Source organism: Pyxicephalus adspersus, chromosome 7 (genome assembly GCF_032062135.1).
Source record: "Pyxicephalus adspersus chromosome 7, UCB_Pads_2.0, whole genome shotgun sequence".
Taxonomy (NCBI): Eukaryota; Metazoa; Chordata; class Amphibia; order Anura; family Pyxicephalidae; genus Pyxicephalus; species Pyxicephalus adspersus.
The window spans coordinates 57,113,652-57,134,429 of record NC_092864.1 but is presented as its reverse complement, the minus strand read 5'-3'; the positions used below and the strand labels follow the sequence as shown (position 1 = coordinate 57,134,429).

At 34.9% G+C, this 20,778-nt stretch overlaps 1 protein-coding gene across 1 annotated transcript in view; it reads left to right on the top strand.

Annotated features, from left to right (window-relative positions):
- Positions 1-471: 471 nt before the first annotated feature.
- CPS1 (carbamoyl-phosphate synthase 1) overlaps positions 472-20,778 on the top strand; it is a 64,476-nt gene continuing 44,169 nt past the window's right edge. The window contains exons 1-16 of the mRNA XM_072418552.1: positions 472-688; positions 3,132-3,241; positions 4,421-4,565; positions 5,654-5,743; positions 7,098-7,154; positions 9,763-9,855; positions 12,649-12,738; positions 14,496-14,624; positions 14,724-14,830; positions 15,371-15,512; positions 15,588-15,665; positions 15,817-15,915; positions 16,979-17,074; positions 17,464-17,653; positions 17,810-17,967; positions 19,810-19,938. Coding sequence (XP_072274653.1) covers positions 578-688; positions 3,132-3,241; positions 4,421-4,565; positions 5,654-5,743; positions 7,098-7,154; positions 9,763-9,855; positions 12,649-12,738; positions 14,496-14,624; positions 14,724-14,830; positions 15,371-15,512; positions 15,588-15,665; positions 15,817-15,915; positions 16,979-17,074; positions 17,464-17,653; positions 17,810-17,967; positions 19,810-19,938 — 1,824 coding nt within the window. The 5' untranslated portion in view covers positions 472-577. The remainder of the gene's footprint in view (positions 689-3,131; positions 3,242-4,420; positions 4,566-5,653; positions 5,744-7,097; positions 7,155-9,762; positions 9,856-12,648; positions 12,739-14,495; positions 14,625-14,723; positions 14,831-15,370; positions 15,513-15,587; positions 15,666-15,816; positions 15,916-16,978; positions 17,075-17,463; positions 17,654-17,809; positions 17,968-19,809; positions 19,939-20,778) is intronic.

Below are 20,778 nucleotides of genomic sequence, written 5' to 3'. Positions count from 1 at the left end.
TTTGAAGAGTTAATGGATTTCTTTAAACTAGAAATGTCCTTGAATACAACTTGGAACAATTTAATTATGTTTTTGCAAAGTTTATTTAGGGTAATTATTATCTGTGTCCTCTTATGATGTGTGTACAGCTAAACAACTAGAATGAACTCTTTAGTTATTTTTTTTTTGCTTGTACTATATGTTAAAAGAGCTGTTTCAGGACAGAGCAATATTTTTTTTTTGTAATTTTGTATTGATTGACTTCCATAGGCCAATATAGCTTTACTGATAAAAGAAAAGCAGAGGTCTTATTAAGTTGTCTGTTTGAACATCACTCCAAAAGATAATGTTTAATCTATGTTGCAACCAAGTCACACAGACACGTAAAATATCAGGGTATACTTTCAGTGTAAAAATAGGTGGGGATACAGGCAAGGCGGAGTTTGGCTTCAATTTATTTAATGCCCACATAGGTGCAAATATTACTAAATGTGACCTGGTCTGAAGCCTCTTTCTTCCCAGCGGCTCTGAGGGACAAACATCCTATACAACTTCTTGATCAGAAAGAGCTGCAGAACAGCTCCTCAGGGCCCAAAAGATGACTCGGATTTTGTCTGTGTTTAAGTCAGCCAAGACAGGAGTTCTCAATGCAGCGGCCCATCATTATCGGGGCTTTTCCAAAGCCGGCATCCGGCTTATGAGTGTCAAGGTATCACTATTTTATTTGTCAAATTGCTATTTTTTATACTTTTAGTTCAACACATACATGCTTAAATTGATTCGCGTTTATTTTTACTCATTAATGTAATAATTATCTATGTCCACCAAAACAGGGTGTATAGGATATACTATATCATATGGGTGTCTATTACCAGGGTGAATTGTATGCACCATCCAGTGTTTCACCAATTTAACAATATAAACACTTTTTTGCAGCAATTGTAAAAAAAGATTACCTGGCTTTTATACCCAGTAAATTGTTCTCTACAGGAAAACATTGATATTGCTGACATTGATGATTGATATTGATATGTTTATAAAAGTAGATTTCTTACCCAGAGTCACTTGGCAGTGAGACTGACTGTGATTTTCTTTTCCCTAATTTGCCCCATGGCTATTAGAGAGTCATATGCAGTGAACGTTTTATCTTTTACCATATTACCAGAGATTACCAGCGGTTTTCCACTTTTTTGCATTGATTTGCATTGATTTGATTTTGCATTGGTTGGTAATGGCCCATTTGCAATTGTACATTTTCTTGCAAAAAAGTACTTTTTTATGCATGATTTAAAAAAAAATAGAAATCCCAATCTATAACTTTGTAGTTAATCTACAGATTACTAAGAAGTTGCAGTTTAGTGCAGTTTAAAGTAGATTAATAAGCATCTTTGTGGGCTTACATGCATTAATTAGACATATTACACTACATCTTAAATGCATAAAGACGCATATAATAAGGTTTTGTGCATTTTATCTGAAATTGTGCAATGACAAATTACTATCCTGGGTGTTTTTATGATATGTGGCATGATGTATAAAAAAAAGACAATGAATATATAGGTAAAATGTGCACGCATACAGATTGTTTGCACTATGCAAAATAAGAAAAGCATTTAGAATAGGAATGGTGCTCTTGTATTAAATACACAATGACACAACACACATCACTGAATTAAAGTAGATAAAGGGGGACAAAATGCACCTCTACATGGATACATTAAATGGGTAGCATTGCTTCATCAGGATATGTGTGGCCAGGCTTAGATTGTACTGAAAAAGTAAATGTGTTTGTTGATTAGGGCTGCACAAGAAATAGTGATGTTGCTTTACCTATGGGTTACTTGTATAGCAATGCACAGACCACACACAGCTAGAATGACTTGGAAATAAAGCAAACAGTTCTGAAAATCAATAGGGACAGTGGTTATATCATAGGGGTACAAAAGAAAGACTGTTTTAATATACAGGTGTATATACCACTACTACTTCACCCTACAAGTTCTGATGCTTTTAAAGTGAGGTAATACTTTTTTTTGCATACATTTAACTGACAAGTATTGTCATTGTACATCATGCCTAGGTAGATAATGCTGACATGGAAAATCTGAAAAAATGACTTCATGATAAGTCCACACCACATACCCATGCACACTGCTTATGCCTGTACCATATGATGATATTCTAGTTATGGGCACTTAGTAATGGGAACATAGTAGCCATAAAATATTTACCAACCTATATTTAACATTAGTGAACTAGCAGCATTCCATACTGCTACTAAATGTATTTATAACTCTGACGCTTTAATTTCATATGTTGCATTTGTTAGTTTAACTCATTCAAAATAATCTTACAAACAAAATCAAAATACAGAAATACAACTACAAATTAATCAGAAATATTTTCAGTCAGAATGATATGTATATATATATATATATATACACATTACTGTATGAGATATTTGTTCAGAGTTCATTGGGAAAATGTCATTCATCACCCAACGACTCCTGTTGAGGTTACAGTAAGATTTGCTCTCATATTTGCATAACACAGCAACACTGGTAGATGGGAAGGTCAAGGACAGATTACAGTACAAAATGTAGAGTCAAGTTTACAAAATGTAGACTATATGAGTGGACTTTAATTAACTGTATAGACATTCTTTATTGAGAATATATATAAAAAAAATTCTAACACAAATACTGATGATAGAAATGGCAATTTCTTTGGCTAACTGAATGTTGCAATAAAAATCAAGCACCGATTTAGGGACAACTCTCACTTTCAAATAAAGTCTTCTCGTATTTGAGAAGGTCCCTTTCCATACCGTTAGAAGTCTTAGCGCAGTTTAAATATACATAAAACAACACATATCCATGTACAAGTCTGTATCTTTACATGTTCACCTGGTTAGTTGTACCCTGATTATTCTGTTTATCATTTTATCTTTTTTTGTGGTGTGTGCTTGTGCCCTATAGGATTAAGGTGCCAAGTTATGCTTTAGTTTTATGTCATAGTGAGGTCATAAATATTTTGTGATGCGGAAGAAAACTTCTGTGAATGTAAGGGGGAGGATTTTTTTTTTTTTTTTTAAATACCCAGTATACTATTGATTATGGCTTCATGCTAACAATTACACATGTTATGTTTAGGCACAAACTGCCAATTTAGTGCTTGAAGATGGTACAAAAATTAAAGGATACTCTTTTGGCCACCCTGCATCAGTTGCCGGTGAAGTCATCTTTAACACCGGATTGGGAGGGTAAGTTAAAGCTAAAATTCCTAAATTTATTCTAAATGTAATAATAAATATTTGTTACCTTGAATAAGTACTGTAAAGTGGTGGAACTGACAATATTGAAGCCAACCTCAATACTTTGTTTTGAGATTTATTTTGCATCTTTTAAAAATTGCAAATTTGTTTTTTAGATTATTTAATACTAAACAGTTATTTTAAGTATAAAACAAACATAAGCATGATTTGACCAATGCAATCAAGAAAAGGCAACAATCATTTTTAAAATACTTTACAAATATGGCACAAAAAGGCAAAGAGATGCATGTACACTTTGACACTAACTTGCATTTTGTTCTCTAGTGCACTAAATGTCAGGAATTTAGGGTACATGCTAACTGTTTTTTACTTTGTAAAGTACTCACCTTTTTTATCCAACCATTTTTTGTTGTTCTCATGCATATTAACACTGCTAAACTACATCAGCCTTTTACAACTACTTATTGGAAGTCATTGCTCAGTAGGGATTTTCTCATCATACCAACTGCGGCCATACATGAGCTTCACTGATGAACATGTATCCTCTCCAGCCTTGGAGAGCTTTATTAAATCATGCCCATTATGTCTTTTGGGAGAGTGTATGATATTGTGAGAAAGATGATTAATTGGGAAACAGAAACAGGGTATTGTAATTGTGTTGCCTAAATAAAAACCTTTATAGCAGGATCATCTTCTGCAGAGAGGAGAGAGGTGCAGAGGCTACAGCTGAAAAACTCAGACTTTGTATGCAGCCTAAGTGAGCAAAGTCGGTGGGGATGACATGGACACTGCTCAATATGCAGTTTGTGTGGTGGGATTAACTTTAAGCACACTCTATGCAGCTAAATCTGAGACTGAAGCAAGATACCCCAGCATCATAGTAAAAGTAGAATTTATTTTTTATATAGGAGGCTTAAAATGAAATATATTGAACATTACAATAAAATGTTAAAGTGATTAGGCGTTTGTATTGATTGGGTTTACATATACATTATGCAAGTGTTTTTCATTTGGCACTGAGATGCAAAACTAATCATCTAAATCAAAGCTGTACAACAATTTAATGCAGGTGCCATGTTGACATGTATAGCTGCATTTTTATTAATGTTCTTTTTTCCTAGAGTGAGAGATTGCAGGTTTATTCACTTTGCTATCTTATGCTTCTAGATATGTGGAAGCTGTGACAGATCCAAGCTATCACGGTCAGATTCTTACTCTTACCAACCCGATAATTGGAAATGGCGGTGCACCTGACACCAGGGCCCGAGATGCCTATGGCCTCATGAAATACATTGAGTCCGAGAATATCCAGGTGAAAGCTATACTATACCATTTCTGTATTGTACTGTACACTGAACTTTCTCTATATTTATTTGTATTGGCCCATTGCCCAGAAGAAAACTAATATTTAAAACTCACTGTAAAAGCATACATTTTGTCAGATTTCATACTGTGATCATGCAAACTCTGCATGTCTACGGTGTGCAGGAATCAACATGAGAACTTTGTACCAGATATGATCAGTTGCAAAGTCAGTTATGTGGATGACCAACAGAAACAAATGTCATACCAGGATTTAGTAGAATGTTCTAAGTGTCAGGGTTGTATTATAACAGAACTAAACTGGGTGAGCTTTTTCCCATAATACAGCTTACACTTATTTTTTCTTGATGCTCTACAGCAATGAAAAGTCCAGGATTCTGTCATTGCAGTATCTTCAAAATCTGCCATCATTACTACTGACTCTTCTGGGTCAATGGCAACCCTCTTTAGCCTTTGGGTGACCACCAAAGATGTAACTCCCATTTGTCCACAGGACTTACATTGTTCATGGCATGTAGGGGTTTTGTGCTGGTAATAGAGCTGAGCTGTACACTTCATGGTGCATGTGGTTGGCATAGTGGGGTCAGCTTTGCACTATTGTCATTGCAGGTCTTATACCTTTCACCTATAGGTAGACCATAGAGGACAACAGGGTAATGTCTGTGGGCATTGTGTCCAAAGGTTCCCATTGTGGGCTCTGCACAGTGCATTCAACAGCACATTCCCATCTCTCATTCCTAACATTACATTTACATTACATTTTACATTTACACATTTACATGTCATGTTGTGATTGGTACTAAGTGGGGTGATCATGTTTCCTACCCTATAATAGTTACTACAAATTTGCATTCCAAATATTGTTGATTTGTGGAGTACATGCCCCTTTCTAATAATAAAGAAATAAGGAGCATTGTGGCAACCACATAGCACATCGTAAGCTGCTCAAAAATGATCATTAATGGTTGATCTGTTGCTGTACATATCCATTACTTAGAATAATTATGATAATAATGCCTTAGTAAAGGGGTTACCAATAATTACTGACAAGTTTTTTTATGTTTTACATTTTCTTAGGCATCTGGTCTACTGGTGCTGGATTACAGTCATGACTACAGTCACTGGGGGGCAGTCAAGTCACTATCTGAATGGCTGCATGAAGAAAAGGTTTGTATCAGATTGTCATCAAGTTTGCCAAAAAATAAGATACACCTTACAAATTGGAAACATTTATATATATATTAGCAAAGCAGCAGGAAATCCATGAGGGCTTTGTTTAGGAAACATAAACATTTTGCATTGTTGGGGTATGTGAGGTTGTTTGGTTAATATGTGCTTTATTTTTTACATTTGGTACTAAAGAAGTCAACGTTTTATCAATTTCTCTTTTCTCTAAAAATAAGGGGCTTTAGACTTCATTAATTACACTTCATTAATTACACTTCATTATTACATAAGGAGTGGAGCTATGGTAATCCTCCTTTTAAGGTTCCAGTGACCAACTATACATTTATACTAACTAATCAATAGAACAAATACAGCTTAATAATTTATAACTATTTCTTCCACTTGTGGGCCATCATCAGTGTAGTGGATGTCTTTTTATAATGTGAGATGTGGGAATAAGGGAACATAACTATTCATGCTACGTAGAAGAAAAATGTCACTGCACATCGCAGGCTTCCTATAAAAAAAGATATTTACATTTTGTTTTTCTACATATATGCCCAGCTTTTCTATGATCACTACTAATATTCTTTAGTTATATAAACAGCTGCAACACTGCAGGAATCACAATGATTTTATATTAGCAACTGGCAAATTGTACAACATTGCCATCTTGTGGATAATCTTTATAAGTGCAACTCCCTTTATTCAAACTCAATGATGATCAGAACAGTAATTCTTTAACTAGTGAACTCTGGGATTAAAGTGGCCATGCATTTATTCTCAGTATTTTTCAAAACATCAGTAATTTACCTATAACCAGCGGAAAGCCCAATAAGCCTATAAATACATTGTCAAAATATACTTAGGATTGGACCAATAAATGCAGATGATGATATGTGATAGGTTTGCTACACAAAAGTGAAAGGATTTGTAACTTCAAACTCCAGTTATGGAATTCTGATACTACCCATATAAAAATCCAGTTATTTCACACTAAAATGCTGATTCTTTATTTGTTCTCCACTTATTCATCTGACGGTTTGTTACCATTTTCACATAGTGTTGAAGTTTGTTGAGTTTATAAAATGGAGATATTAAAAAAGCACAAAACTACACTGGCATATTTAATTACTTGTACTGTTTTCCTGTCCTACTTCTTCTGTTTAAGATTGCTGTTTTTTTTTCATTTCCTAATCTGCTTATTTTGTTTTCACGCATATTCCACATTTTACCCAGTATTGTATTTTTTAATATATGAAACCTATAAAATTTATTTGTTATATTTATATGTTATAGGTAATACCTAATAATAAATCCTCATTAGTTTTTACATACTTTTTCTCCTTATTAGGTTCCAGCACTCTGTGGAATTGATACCAGAATGCTTGCAAAAAAGATCAGAGATAAGGTACTCTTATTTATTCTTACTGCTAATAGGATATTAGTATGTTTCCTGTGTGTAACAATGAAAATTTCAGAAATGATAACATTTTCCAATTCCAAAAAAATGTGCAAAATTTACAGTTTGCCAACTTTAGAAATGTAAAATAAAAAAATTGTTAACTGAAAAAAAAAGAAAAAAAAAAGAAAATATGTTATGCATGAAGTTAGCTTATTGACATTCAAAAAATCTTTGCTATATGGTAAGGCTGCAAGAACAGAATGTGGAGTGTTTTTTTTCTCCTCCTTTTATGTGGTGTATTAGTGAAGCAGAACACTATTAAGAGATCAGAGCCTGGTCAGGTTAGGTAAATTTAACCTGTAAGCCACCTAAACATTTCAGATTAGGATCTCTCTCTAACATCAGGTATCACTTGTTGCTTGTTACTCCAATTATTGGAAAAAAATGCTTTGGGTGCATGTTCTTTCCTATAGGAATAGGAAAGAGGCAAGTTGGGGTGTGTTCTTGACCACACAGTGCTGTCATACCAGATGGGGTCCAGAGCAAATTATCTCTATAAATTGGATAAGTCCAGCTGCAAATAGACATTTTTGCCTTGAAAATTGCCCTTAGTAGCCTTATAGGATAAATAAACCAAAGTCTCAGAGATCATGTTTACCATAATTCCAAACTATCTGTCCTTTTAACCACTACAAATTGGGCCCTAAATTTACCAAAACTTTTCTTAAGAAAAGTCTATTACACTCTTTCATAATTCATTTCTCAAGGTGATAATAAGATAATTCGCAAGCATTACTTTTCATTTTTCTGTTGATAAAATAATTAAACTCGTCAGCTTATCTGCAGTTCCATGTGTGAACTATTTTCCAGAGAGCTGTATTATTAAATAAAAAAAAATAATGCAAACCTTGAACTCCTGCTGTTCTATTGTTTGCTAATGCCTTTTTCAAGCAGAACTGGTAACTGACAGCTGCTGTAACCTATTTCTTAAATTAAAGAACCAAGTGTTTTTATAATATGCAAATAAAATAACTCTTTTACAACTTAAAAAAAAACTAACACCATGTATATATTTAGGTTTCAATTTATTGTGCACACATGATAGTACCAATGAAATATATATATATAGATATATTTTTGTAAAAACATTGACAAAACGCCAATTGTAGTTTCTGTTATTCATACAATCAACTAAGAAGGCACTATTTCTTTTTGATTACTTTCACATAATATTTTGAGAAGCTGAAAGTTGCATTTTTTTATAATGCCTTATGTGTCTTGGTATAGCATCTGCAGCATGTCTATTAATCATGAAATAGTTGACAGAATGATGACATGAGGTTCAGGTTTTCAAATCAGAGTGTGAATTTTTTTGTCACATGGTTAAAAAATGCTTACAGGGCATATCTGACAAACATTTAGGTTTAGGACCGTGTACTTTTTATAGGAAAAATGCAAAATCATGAAATGTGTAGTTTAAGATACAACACACATGTGTAATAAAAGTTACACACAGATGGATTCTTAGAAACGATTTCTGTATAAAGAGTAATCAAGGTAAAATATATCATTTATAAGCCAAAGAAAACAATAGAGAACAGATATACTATTGTTAAAAGTTAAGTTTTGTGTAATTTCGTAAGGGTCTAGAGCAGGGGTGTTAAACTCTTGCCCGCAGACAAATCTGGCCCTCAAAGTCCTTTTTTTTGGCCCCCCAAAGAATTCCGAAAATGAACTACATCTACATCTACAACTACATCTGGCCCGCCTGCCCACATTACCACCTCACATCATTACTTTCAATACATGCAATACATAGACATTATTCCTGTACACCCATCATGTGACACAAGGCCTAGGCAATGGCGCCTGACTACCAGGGGCATTGTGTTTGTTTCAATCCATTAGAGACTGCATAGTGTAATATTTAGTGTCACACAAACTTGTGATGTGAGATGATGAACAACACACAGTCTGCATAGATAGATAGAAATTAGTCTTTTCAACCCTAAAGTGTGTGTAGAGGGGTTTGTTTTTGTTAGTTATTGATGAAGTAGTAAACTTCCTCAATTTTTTCAACAAATTTCAAGTTTGGCTCCTGACTTGGTCTAAGTTTTTATTTTCGGCCCTCTGTGTATTTGAGTTTGACACCCCTTGGTCTAGAGTGAGACCATTTGATTCAAGAGGAGAGGAACTTCTTTTGAGTGAGTGACTGACACGAACAAACTCTTCCAGCCTTTACACAACCCTAACTAGACATAATTGGGAACATCGTAAATGTTTGAAAGATGAACTTGAAAGAATGAGAAACAGATCAGGAAATATATTTTAGGTAGAAATTAGTATAAATATGCTCTTTGAACAAAAAGAATAACAAATCTAATCAGTTAAAACAGAGAAAATAATGAAAAACAAATCACATTTAGTGATCAGTAGACCAGCGATATAGCTCAAGGCACATGCAAGTCTTACCTGTTTTTAGTGACCCTATTTCCACTATATAAAATGGCATTTACATCCCAACTCCTTAGCAGGAACAAAATCAAAAGGTAATCTAGTGAATGGTCATCTTTTCTCATAATTATTAGGTATGAATGGTTTATTTTTTTTGCAGGGCACTGTACTGGGTAAAATTGAATTTGAAGGTCAGCCAGTGGAATTTGTTGACCCAAACAAAAGAAACCTTATTGCAGAAGTGTCAACAAAGGTAAGAAACTTAGCTACTTCTAATATCATTATGGCATACCATTCTTCTGCTGGGTATATTTGAAATAGTCTTGAATTCTATTTCAATCAACTATAATCATGGTTTATCAAAAATGACTACATTTTGATAAATATGATATTGTAAGGTAAGTCCATGAAAAATGATCTAAACCAACTATTAGTTATAACATTATCTTTAGTGTGAAATATGTTAAACTAGTAAAAGTATGATAGTGATGGGCCAACAGGTTTGTTTAAAAAGACCAGAAGAGAGAACAAGCTCTAGCAATTACCAAAAGTAGTATAGTAAACGTCTAGACTCACCAACTAATACAATGTGAAAGGGAAACAAACTAGCCGGGAAAATGAACATGAAGGAGAGAAAATGCGGCAGTTGTAGTCCATAAACATTTTAGATCATATCCTGAAATCTCACATGCTGTAGTGGAAAACATTGCAGGTAAATGTAGTATTTCACTTTAAAAACTTTAGTTTAAAAAACCTCTCATCAGAATTTGCTGCCTTGCTCACCCTCACTCATAAATGCTGATGGGTCTATTTGACAGTCAGTGGGTAGACCCCATGTCACAAGAAGGTGATGTGGGCATTGAAGGATTGAAGACCAGACCCTCCCTACTCATTGCTAAACGCAAAAAATAAAAAAAGTATTCGGGGCATTTCATTTTTTTAAAATAAAAACTATAGATTGTGTACATGGCAATGAAGTGTAAAGGGATTTTTTCTCTCTCCCTAAAGATGAGCTTTTTTGTGTTTTGCGAAGAACCCTGAAGGTATTAGACATTTAAAAGAAACTTACTAGATCACTGTTCCAATGTATTTCATTGTTACCAGTAGTTCTCACCACCAAGTCAAATATTGTGCAATTTTAGGACATCATGTAATTACCCTAAAATCTTCTTGAGCTTAGCATCTTAAAAAATAGCGCAATCATATTGTTAGTATGCATAGTCCTGCCTTAGGCTATATCGAAGACAACCCATTCAATCATCCCTGTTTTACTGTCACCTTAATAAAGGGTCTGGTTTTGTAATTTCATGGTTTATTAGGGAGGTTGGCTGTCTGAATGCATTAAGAGGCTGACACATTTTCACTTGATACCAGGCGCAACAGGAAGAATGTTCATAACTTAGGCTTGAAGGCTCTTAAAGCCATCTAGTAAAATAAACTTGACAATAATGAAATTTACCAGTGGCAATAATTAGTGAACGCAGTAATCTGTCTGCCTTAGTGATAAACAGCCGCTTAATATGAATCAGCGTGAGGTACATTTGTTTTCAGCAAGAGCCAAAAATTGATTTCTTAACATCTGCTTCTGCCTATTTCATTAAATGCTGTACACACCAATAAAATGGACTCAAAATATTTGAGCAAATTAAGTTTGGATATGGAGATTATAAAATGTTTCTAGTGAATGGAAACCTTTGAATAAGATTTCATACATAGCATAAGGTTGTTTAAAAAGTAGTATTGCAGTAAATGGGCTCAGGGATAAGACAAGAAATGATTCACAAAGCACCCTAACTCATAGTGACCAATGAGAATCTATATTTTGAGGGTCACAATAGTATGTACAGCATACTTAAAATTTAAACAATACATTGGACACTGACTTTGAATTTGGGGTCAATTCAATGAACTGTTGGCAAACAATTCCAACACCAAAGCTAATCAGTATACTTTTAAGTGTTTCAAAAAAAAGGTGAAGATAAGTAATAGTCACCATGAGGAGCTACCACTAAATTACAGGCTCTGAAATATATGAAATATTGTGAACATTTACAATAGGGCATGTCCTCGCCATAGATTTTTATTACTCTTGCTTCCTGCAACGATCCTGATAGAAAATGACAAATGGTTTATTTAATGTAGATGGAATAGAATTAATAACTCTCACTTGCTTATTATAGGGCTACACCTCTTACCAGATAGATGCAAGTCCAAATCTGCTATAGTGATGTAGGAGTACCACAGCCAATCAATCTATAATTTTAGGCTGGTGCATCTCAATATGTTCTGTAACACTGCTGGCATCTGATCTGCAGCTGCCGGCTATGTTGAATCCCTACTGTGCTATCTCAATAAACACACAGGGTATATCCAGCATAATTATAAGAGATCCTTCTTGTTCCTGATCATTGGGACTTTTCTAGCTTACTTTCACTAAGCTTTTAAATTACATTGTTTTTTTTTATATCAGATAAAAGGTAGCAGCATACAATGTGTAATGCATTTCCAGATACTGTTTCACCCTTGATAGGTCAGGAAGCTTTGACAGACTTTGTCATTTCATATGTTTACTACAGAAATTCTTTTTTACATAGCAGAGTGTATTAGAGAAGGGTTAGGAGTGTGTTTACTAGAAATATGTACTTTGGTTGTTAAGATTATTCACTGTTTAGTTTAAATCCCCAACCAAGATTATAATGCAAGGTATAAATATACTTGTGAACATTTGTTAACAGTCTCTAGGTAAATAGGCAAACAGGTAAGAGTTACGCTTGATTTAGTGGGGTCCTGTAGGGCCTCTCACTATGCTTGCTGGTGCAATATGTGTAACTGTTTATGAAGTGCTATGGGCGTTTCAAAGGTAACCCATAGGAATTGTTTTTTGTCTAATTTTAATCCCCATTGTTAGATCATGAATAGGCAATCAGGATTTTATTTAGAATATCATAAAATGTTTGGAATTGGCTTCACACTAGAATAAAGGCACCAAAGGGCAAGGGGGGTTTTAGGACAGTTTTCAAAAAGTCTCTTTTTTATGTCATTCCAGGAAATCAAAGTATTTGGCAAAGGGAATCCTGTCAAAATTGTAGCTGTAGACTGCGGAGTAAAGCACAACATTATCCGTCAGTTGGTAAAGGTAAGTGTACTATATGTTATGTTGAGTTAGATATTTCGTTTTCAATTCACCCCATTGTGAACAGACAATACTCTCAGTGCTCACATATGTAAATGTTGTACACCAATACATTAGTAATTCATGGAGCGCTATGGGGAGCACTGGAGTATGGGCCCGCACTCCAGACTAATTTCCCACAGGAACGAATAGGAGTGCAGGGCACATGCTTAAGCCCAACTGGGCATTTGTTGACCATAAACCAGACAATCTAAAAAGTGATACCTGGATAAAGATTTGAGCTGTCCTCCTAATCCTGCCTACCTTTCCTACTATAGCACCGACTTGGAATGGTAAAAGGTATGCAGAGTATTAATTCTGGCTTTTCAGACTTCATTAGCTGCAAGCCTGTTCCAAGTCAGTAGCTCACAAGGTTAGGTGTCCGGGACTAGCAAGCTGCCTGCACATTTGTAAACTAAACCAGCATTCACAGTTTTCTTATTTTTATCCCTATGAGTATTCTTTAATCTGTATGTTAGTTTTTTACATCACTATTAATTATACACTATACAAATACAATAAATAACAGATCTAGTATAATACCAATGTATACAGTATAACTAATATAGCAGGGAAGGATTTCACGACTAAAAGCAAGTTTTACTGACAATCTGATCAAAGTAAAGGGTTAGAATTTTTGGAATTACATATTTTTCCTGTCACAAAGTTTGACCAGACAGATGTATTATTTTCAATAGAGCAGGCTACCGGAATGTTAATTAAGGTTTTGTAGCTCTACAGAAGCTCAGAATAACTGGTCTGACACCTGTGTATGTGATTACAGTGTATGAAGTAGTGTGATTTCCACTAATTCCTATCCTTTTACCACTGCCTGTTGACAAGTAAACTTAGTTATCATCTAAAAAAAAGGTTTATAAATACTAAAAAGTTACAGGGTTTGTGGATTGCTAGTAACAGATCTTATTTTCTTGAGCCAAGGAAATGGACTTGTACAAAGAATCATGTCACTGTAACGCTACTGCATTGCAGATTAGAAAATAAAAGCCAAATCTTAACTGTCAACTGTAGCAACAATAGTATTTTTGCCCCATGTTTATAAATAAATGTTCCAAAATCCATTTATCAATTCGTCTTTTTTTTTCTTCTAAATATACAGTACATGTAAACAACTGAACACATAGGTTACCCCTGTTGTTAAATGTCATATTTTCTATGTGTTACTGTTTTTTCCATCAAGCAAAAAGAGCTTAACCATGTGCGCAGCACCATCTTGACTTAGGGTGACATTGTGGCTCAGCAGCTAGCACTCTCGCCTTATACAAATATATATAGACATATATGCTCAGCAAAATATTTATTATAATTTTCCTTTAGCCCAAATGATCCTTATTTCCTCATTCTTTCATTCTTTACTCTTTTCAGCTCATATTATATAAATGTGTGACAGTAACCTATAATGCCAAGTCTGCATTACTCTGTTGCTAAGGGTATGCTGAACTATATTTGATCTCACAACATAATGCCATACAATTACAAAAACACTACTGAAGGATACAGAGCAAAATAACAAAGGAAAGTAATATTAGCTTTGGTATATATTATAAGTTCTTCAGATATTCATTGTGATAGGGCCATGGCAAAAATACTTAGGATTTTACAAAGGAAAAGGCATTCATTTGACTTTGATCTGTTTAAAGTATTTGATAAAGTAAAACATCTACTTCAGCTCCCTAATAATGTGTTTCATTTTCTGCTTTCAGCGGGGGGCAGAGGTAAACCTTGTGCCGTGGAATCATGACTTCTCTAAGATGGAATATGATGGTCTCCTAATTACAAGTGGCCCTGGAAACCCAGAGTTAGCAAAGCCTCTAATACAAAACCTCAGGAAGGTTAGTAAACCCTACACTCAATTACTAGAACATATTTCAACCAATTTATCATACTTTGTATATGTGAAAAGCTGAGGTTTATTTCTAATTAACCTCTAGGTCTTCCAAAGCGATCGCCCCGAGCCTGTGTTTGGTATCTGTAAGGGGAATGAAATTGCAGCTTTGGCAGCTGGTGGCAAGACATACAGGCTGCCTATGGCTAACAGGTAGGGTGTTTCAGTGAAGTGAATAACAAAGGTTTAAATTTAAACTTCTCTGGTTTGTATCTTCAGAAATAAATATTACAAAAAAGTTGATGCAAATTAGGTTAAAAAAACATGCTATGTAACACCCATCCAAATACAAAAATGAAAATAAGTATATGAATTCTTTCCAAATGTGATTCAGCTAATTAATATGTTACATTTATGAGTAGATTCACATGTGTCTTTATATGAAAATGCAAATTGTATGATGTATGATGATGTATGTAGAACTCTTAATACTCTTTTTAAAAGCCCAACTTCCAACAATACTTTTTAGATTTAAGACTTAAGATGAGTTAATCTTTATTTCATCATTTTATAACTGTTCTTGACTATGCTATGGAGATTTATCCCAAATAAATCAAGACACCATGTAGGTGTAAATTAGTAAAAAAAAAGAAAAGAAAAGGAATACTATGGAAAAAATGAAATATTCCTTAAATTTTTTCCAAGTACCAGAATGACTGTTTTTTGTAACATTACCCCTTTTTTCCTTTACAGAGGGCAGAACCAGCCTGTTATGAACACCATGAATGGACAAGCTTTCATTACTGCTCAAAACCATGCCTATGGAGTGGATAGCAACTCTCTACCTGCAGGCTGGAAACCACTTTTTGTAAACATCAATGACCAGAGCAATGAGGTGACTTTAGTTCCTAGGGCTATAATGCTTCAATAAGAACAACATATATTTCTTCATCAATCTTTTTCTCCACAGGGGATTATGCATGAGACCAAACCAATCTTCACTGCACAATTCCGCCCTGAGGCCAACCCTGGGCCTGTTGACACAGAGGTAGGGTGCATCAATGTACATGGAAGCATTAGATATGAACATAATTAGATTACTATGACCTCACTGGGAATAGTCACTAGAATGACAGCAAACTTACTATATCAATTGGTATGGTTAGAACATATAATGAACTACTTCTTCTTCATTTTAGTTCTTATTTGATGTCTTCATGTCAATGATAAAGAAGGGTAAAGGCACCACACTGGCATCTGTAATGCCCAAACCAGCTCTGCAGTCTAAGCGGATCGATGTAAGTAAACCTGTTGAATGGGAGATATGCTGGACGGGTGACTAAAAGAATAGATAAAATGAATTAATCCATGGCTTGGAAATATACTTACCAACCACCATCAGTTAAAAATAAAATCTATCAGGGTATAAGGAGTAAAAATGGTTTTCTGTCTTAAGGGCAACTCTGCCTTCTAAAACAACCATTGAGATCCTCTAAATTCCATTTCAGTAGCCTGAATGATAACAGACGATACCTCTTTTCCTTGAAGGATAGAAATACAGCTCCTCTACAATATTAGTTTCCTTGCTTGATAAATGTATCACAGTCACAACTAGGTACGCACAAAATACATGCCTCTGTTAAAATAGATTGCATCTGATATTTAAAGTAATTTTAAATAGAAACTACAATGTTTTTTTCCAGAGAAAATTGCATTACTCTTGCACAAATAACACAATTTTCCTGTTTTTTGAAAATGATAATTAGGTGAAAAGATAATGATGTGTCAATCAATACTCTATTTAAGTACATCAAATTTCTGTTTAGGGTAATATGATGATAAATAACTGATCACTTCCTTATAAATACAACATCACATTTTTTTAAAAGGTGTCTTATTTGAACCAAACTTCCTCATTAACAACCCCTTCAAAGTGTATATGATTTTTTTTAATTTTTTTTACAAAATACATAAAGAAAGCCTAAAAATGTATAAAAAGGAGCTAATCACTCTATCACCTTATAAGGTTTTTGTTGCTTGGGGTGTTTGAATAATTTGTGTGTGAAGTGCTGATATGAGCTTACTTATTTCTAGTAGCTACAATTAGAGGCTTATCCCTTTTAAGCGTTGTGACTCTATGTAACAGGCGCAATAGAAAGAAAATAGAGTTCCAGATAAAGTACACTACATGGAAAGCAATACAGAGGCAAAATCATCATATTATAGGAGGGGTTTCATAAAATTGTGCTTCTTGGTACGCTAACCTAACCTAAAAAGTTATTTTAATTCTGATGTCCTCCCGTCTAGATGAAAATTTTAATAAAATCTCCCTATATTCTTTTTTCGTCTTCTATTATACAGGTATCTAAAGTTCTCATCCTGGGTTCTGGAGGTCTATCTATCGGACAAGCAGGGGAGTTTGATTATTCTGGGTCACAGGCAGTTAAAGCTATGAAAGTAAGTGAATTTTACTTGTATATGTTTAGATACAATTACTATATCAATTAATCATATTTATCAATTAATCTTATATTAATATATCATATATCAATTAATCATATAACTTATACATATATTGTTCTGAATCAACATCTTTATCATCTGAATCCTAATAAATGTTTACAGGTTTTAGTAATTAGAAGTTTTAGTTATTAGTAAATAAAAATGCACTTTAATATATTGAGGGATTCGCAGGGCAATAGAATATACTTTGAGCATATTACCATATATTAAATTATTCAGCATTTTATAATATGGCACATGGTCTGATAGATCTCCTAGATGCTAGAGAACAAGTAATTGAATTGTTTTGCTTCTGATTATCTCATGCAATTTCTGCCCCATAGGAAGAAAATGTAAAAACAGTTCTTATGAACCCCAACATAGCCTCTGTCCAGACTAATGAGGTGGGCATCAAGCAAGCTGACACGGTCTACTTCCTGCCTATCACACCTCAGTTTGTCACTGAAGTCATTAAGTCAGAAAGACCTGATGGAATTATTCTGGGAATGGGTGGACAGACAGCTCTGAACTGCGGTTAGTACAGTATAAAATCCAATTATGGTATTGTAGGACCTTTGATCAGTCTTTTTATGCATTACAAAAAACAGAAAGTCTATCCAAAAACAATATTTGTGGACCTGATTTAGACAAACCTTTCTTGGTTTTTCATTCTCATTTTATTTATGACAGGTGTGGAGCTTTTCAAACGTGGGGTACTCAAGGAATATGGAGTACGAGTTTTGGGCACCTCGGTGGAATCCATCATGTTTACAGAAGATAGACAGCTCTTTTCTGACAAACTCAATGAAATTAATGAACCCATTGCCCCCAGCTTTGCTGTGGAATCGGTAAGGCTGAATACTATATGTGGCAGAGAATAGAAAGTTGTGTGAATTATACCATATCTCATCAATAGGAGATGTTGCTTTATTTATTGTAGCATTAGGCAACATGCTAGAATTAAAGATATTTTGCAATCACTTTGCCCTGCAGAATAGGGATCTTTGTTATTGTCTTGTGATTGTAATTTTTCAAATTAATGTGACTGGAGCCAAAAATACCTGTAGCCTAAATTATCTTAACCCGGTGTTCTAGATTTGTGGATTAAGAAACTGAACTCTGAAGGCTGTTCCCCCCAAAAAGTGGTTGCCCTACATATCCCCTCTTTTCCAGATTTGCCATAACTTGTTCTGCTCTGGGTCTGTGAGGAGTGGGCCATCTTACTAGAGACTAGGCTTTGCTGCCTAATTCCAAGGCCCCTAACAAGGATGTACAATGAGCAGCAAAATGACATTATCTAATCTCAATTCAAGTCTCCTGAGATTAGAGGCAGCAGGGCCTTAAGGTGCGTACACACTTCCAATTTTTATCGTTCCAATCGAACGACGAACGATCGATTGGGCAAAAAATCGTTCGTAAAAAAGTAACCAACGACGCCGACGAACGAGGAAAGTCGCTGGAAACGAACGACCGGACCGGCGGATCGGATTGGACGACGATCGTTGAACATCGTTCGTGTGTACGGTCGTTCGTTGATCGTCCATGTTCAGAGCATGCGTGATGAACGAACGTCCGTTCACTTTCCTGTCGTGCACATAGTTCCTCTATCGCTTAAACGATCGTATCTATTGTGTGTACAATATCTACGAACGATCGTGTCGTTACCTCTATGTGCAGGATCGGTGCTATACGATCGTTCGTGTATATCGTGCAGGGACGTTCGTCGTTCGTTTTCCAACGATAATAATTGGAAGTGTGTACGTAGCTTTAGATGATGTCACACGGCAGATAGTCTTTTGGAATGCTCACATTACAGGAAATTTTTTACTAATTTCCATGTGGAATTCCAAATAAAAGGTGCAATTTTTTTAGTTTACAGATTAGATACAATGTTCCCTATAACAGAGCAAATAATGTTTTGAGTTCATTTTCTTATAAAAACTAAGATGAAAAAGTCACTTAGAATAAATCTACATAGACTGTTTTTACAGTGTTTTGGAGTTCCCATTCATTCCAATGAGCCAGTTAACAAAAGAAAAAAAAATTGCGTTTTCTGTGCAAAACTAATGCAGGGTTTGGATAGTGGTAAAAGAAAACACCCATAAACATACACAAATACCCCCAAAAAAGACGTAAAATGCTCCATTGTTTTAAATAGGCTTTTTTTAAGCATTTGTGGCTGCTTGTGTGTGTTTTTATTCAATCTCTATTCAGCCAGATGAGCTCCTTTAAATATGCCCTAAAAGTAAAAAAATACAAAAGCTTTATGGGTGTTATTAAACATTAGTGTTGACTTTAACATCATATTGTGAAATTTCTCAAGCATTTTTTTCCTTTTGATTTACTTACAAGGATTTGATGTTTTTATGTGTCAATTTCTTACATTTTAGGATTTATTCTCTTTGTATTAAAATGTAGTATTTTCTTTCTTGTGGTCATACAAGTGTTAACTATTTATTGGTATAGTGGATAATATATTTTATGCCGAGCATGTAATTGGGTCACTCACAACAATAATGAAAGTCAGATAGTGACATTAATTCTGCTCTATGCTGCAAATAAGCTTAAAAAAGAAAGTATTATGAATATATGGCTGTTATGTAACAGTCACCTAGCCATGTTCCTCATTATTTTAAGTGCTCTATCTGTCTGACCTTACATGTATTGTAATAAAGCTCTTTTTCTTGTAGGTGAAAGATGCTTTGGATGCAGCTGATAAAATTGGTTATCCTGTCATGATTCGATCTGCTTATGCCTTAGGTGGTCTGGGGTCAGGTCTTTGTCCTGATAAGGAAACACTTACGGACCTGGCAACAAAGGTAAAAATGACTAGGCTTTTCAGAGCCGGGGAAATAAAAGCTGCGTACACACTTCCAATTTTTGTTGTTGGAAAGGATCTTTCACGATCCTTTCCAACGACAAGGGAGTGCACGATGCATGAACGGTGCTGTACATACAGCACCGTTCATGCTCTATGGAGAGGGGAGGGGGAGAGCGACGGAGCGGCACCCTGCTGCGCGCTCTCCCCTTCCCTTTCATTAGGATCGGCTGTCGTCTATCGTCCATGGATCCGGCAGGTCGGTCGTCCGGACGATGGACGACACCGACTGTACACACGCCAGATTTTCGCCCGATAATTGGCCGATAAAAATCTGACGTGTGTACGTAGCTTAACCGGAAAGTTGTCCATTCACATCCTTTAAACAACAGTACATCTGTGCATTGACCTAAGGGGCCGGTGCTCTGGAGCTACCTGCAGATTTTGTAGAGCTAAAACATCTACAAAATACATTAGGATAAAACACATATGTAGAGAGCTAAGAAAAGTCATTAAATTAAATATTAATTGTTTACATAGAAATCTATTTTCTATGTATTGTAAACAGCATTAATGATGTCTGTTTGTATGTTCTGTACTAGAAGATACCCATATATATGCTGTGCTTCATCTGCTTAGTAATGCAGAACAGTATTGTTAAAAATTCAAACACAAATCACAGTTGGTAACATTTACCATCCTTGCAGAAGTAGACATTTTTTCCTATTCAACATTTATTTTAGGATTACAGTAAAATATGTAGAGCCAATCTCAGAAACAGTAAAGTTATTCTCAGTTTTTATCTTCTTTTAACTATTCAGGTTATATAATAGTGGTAGGG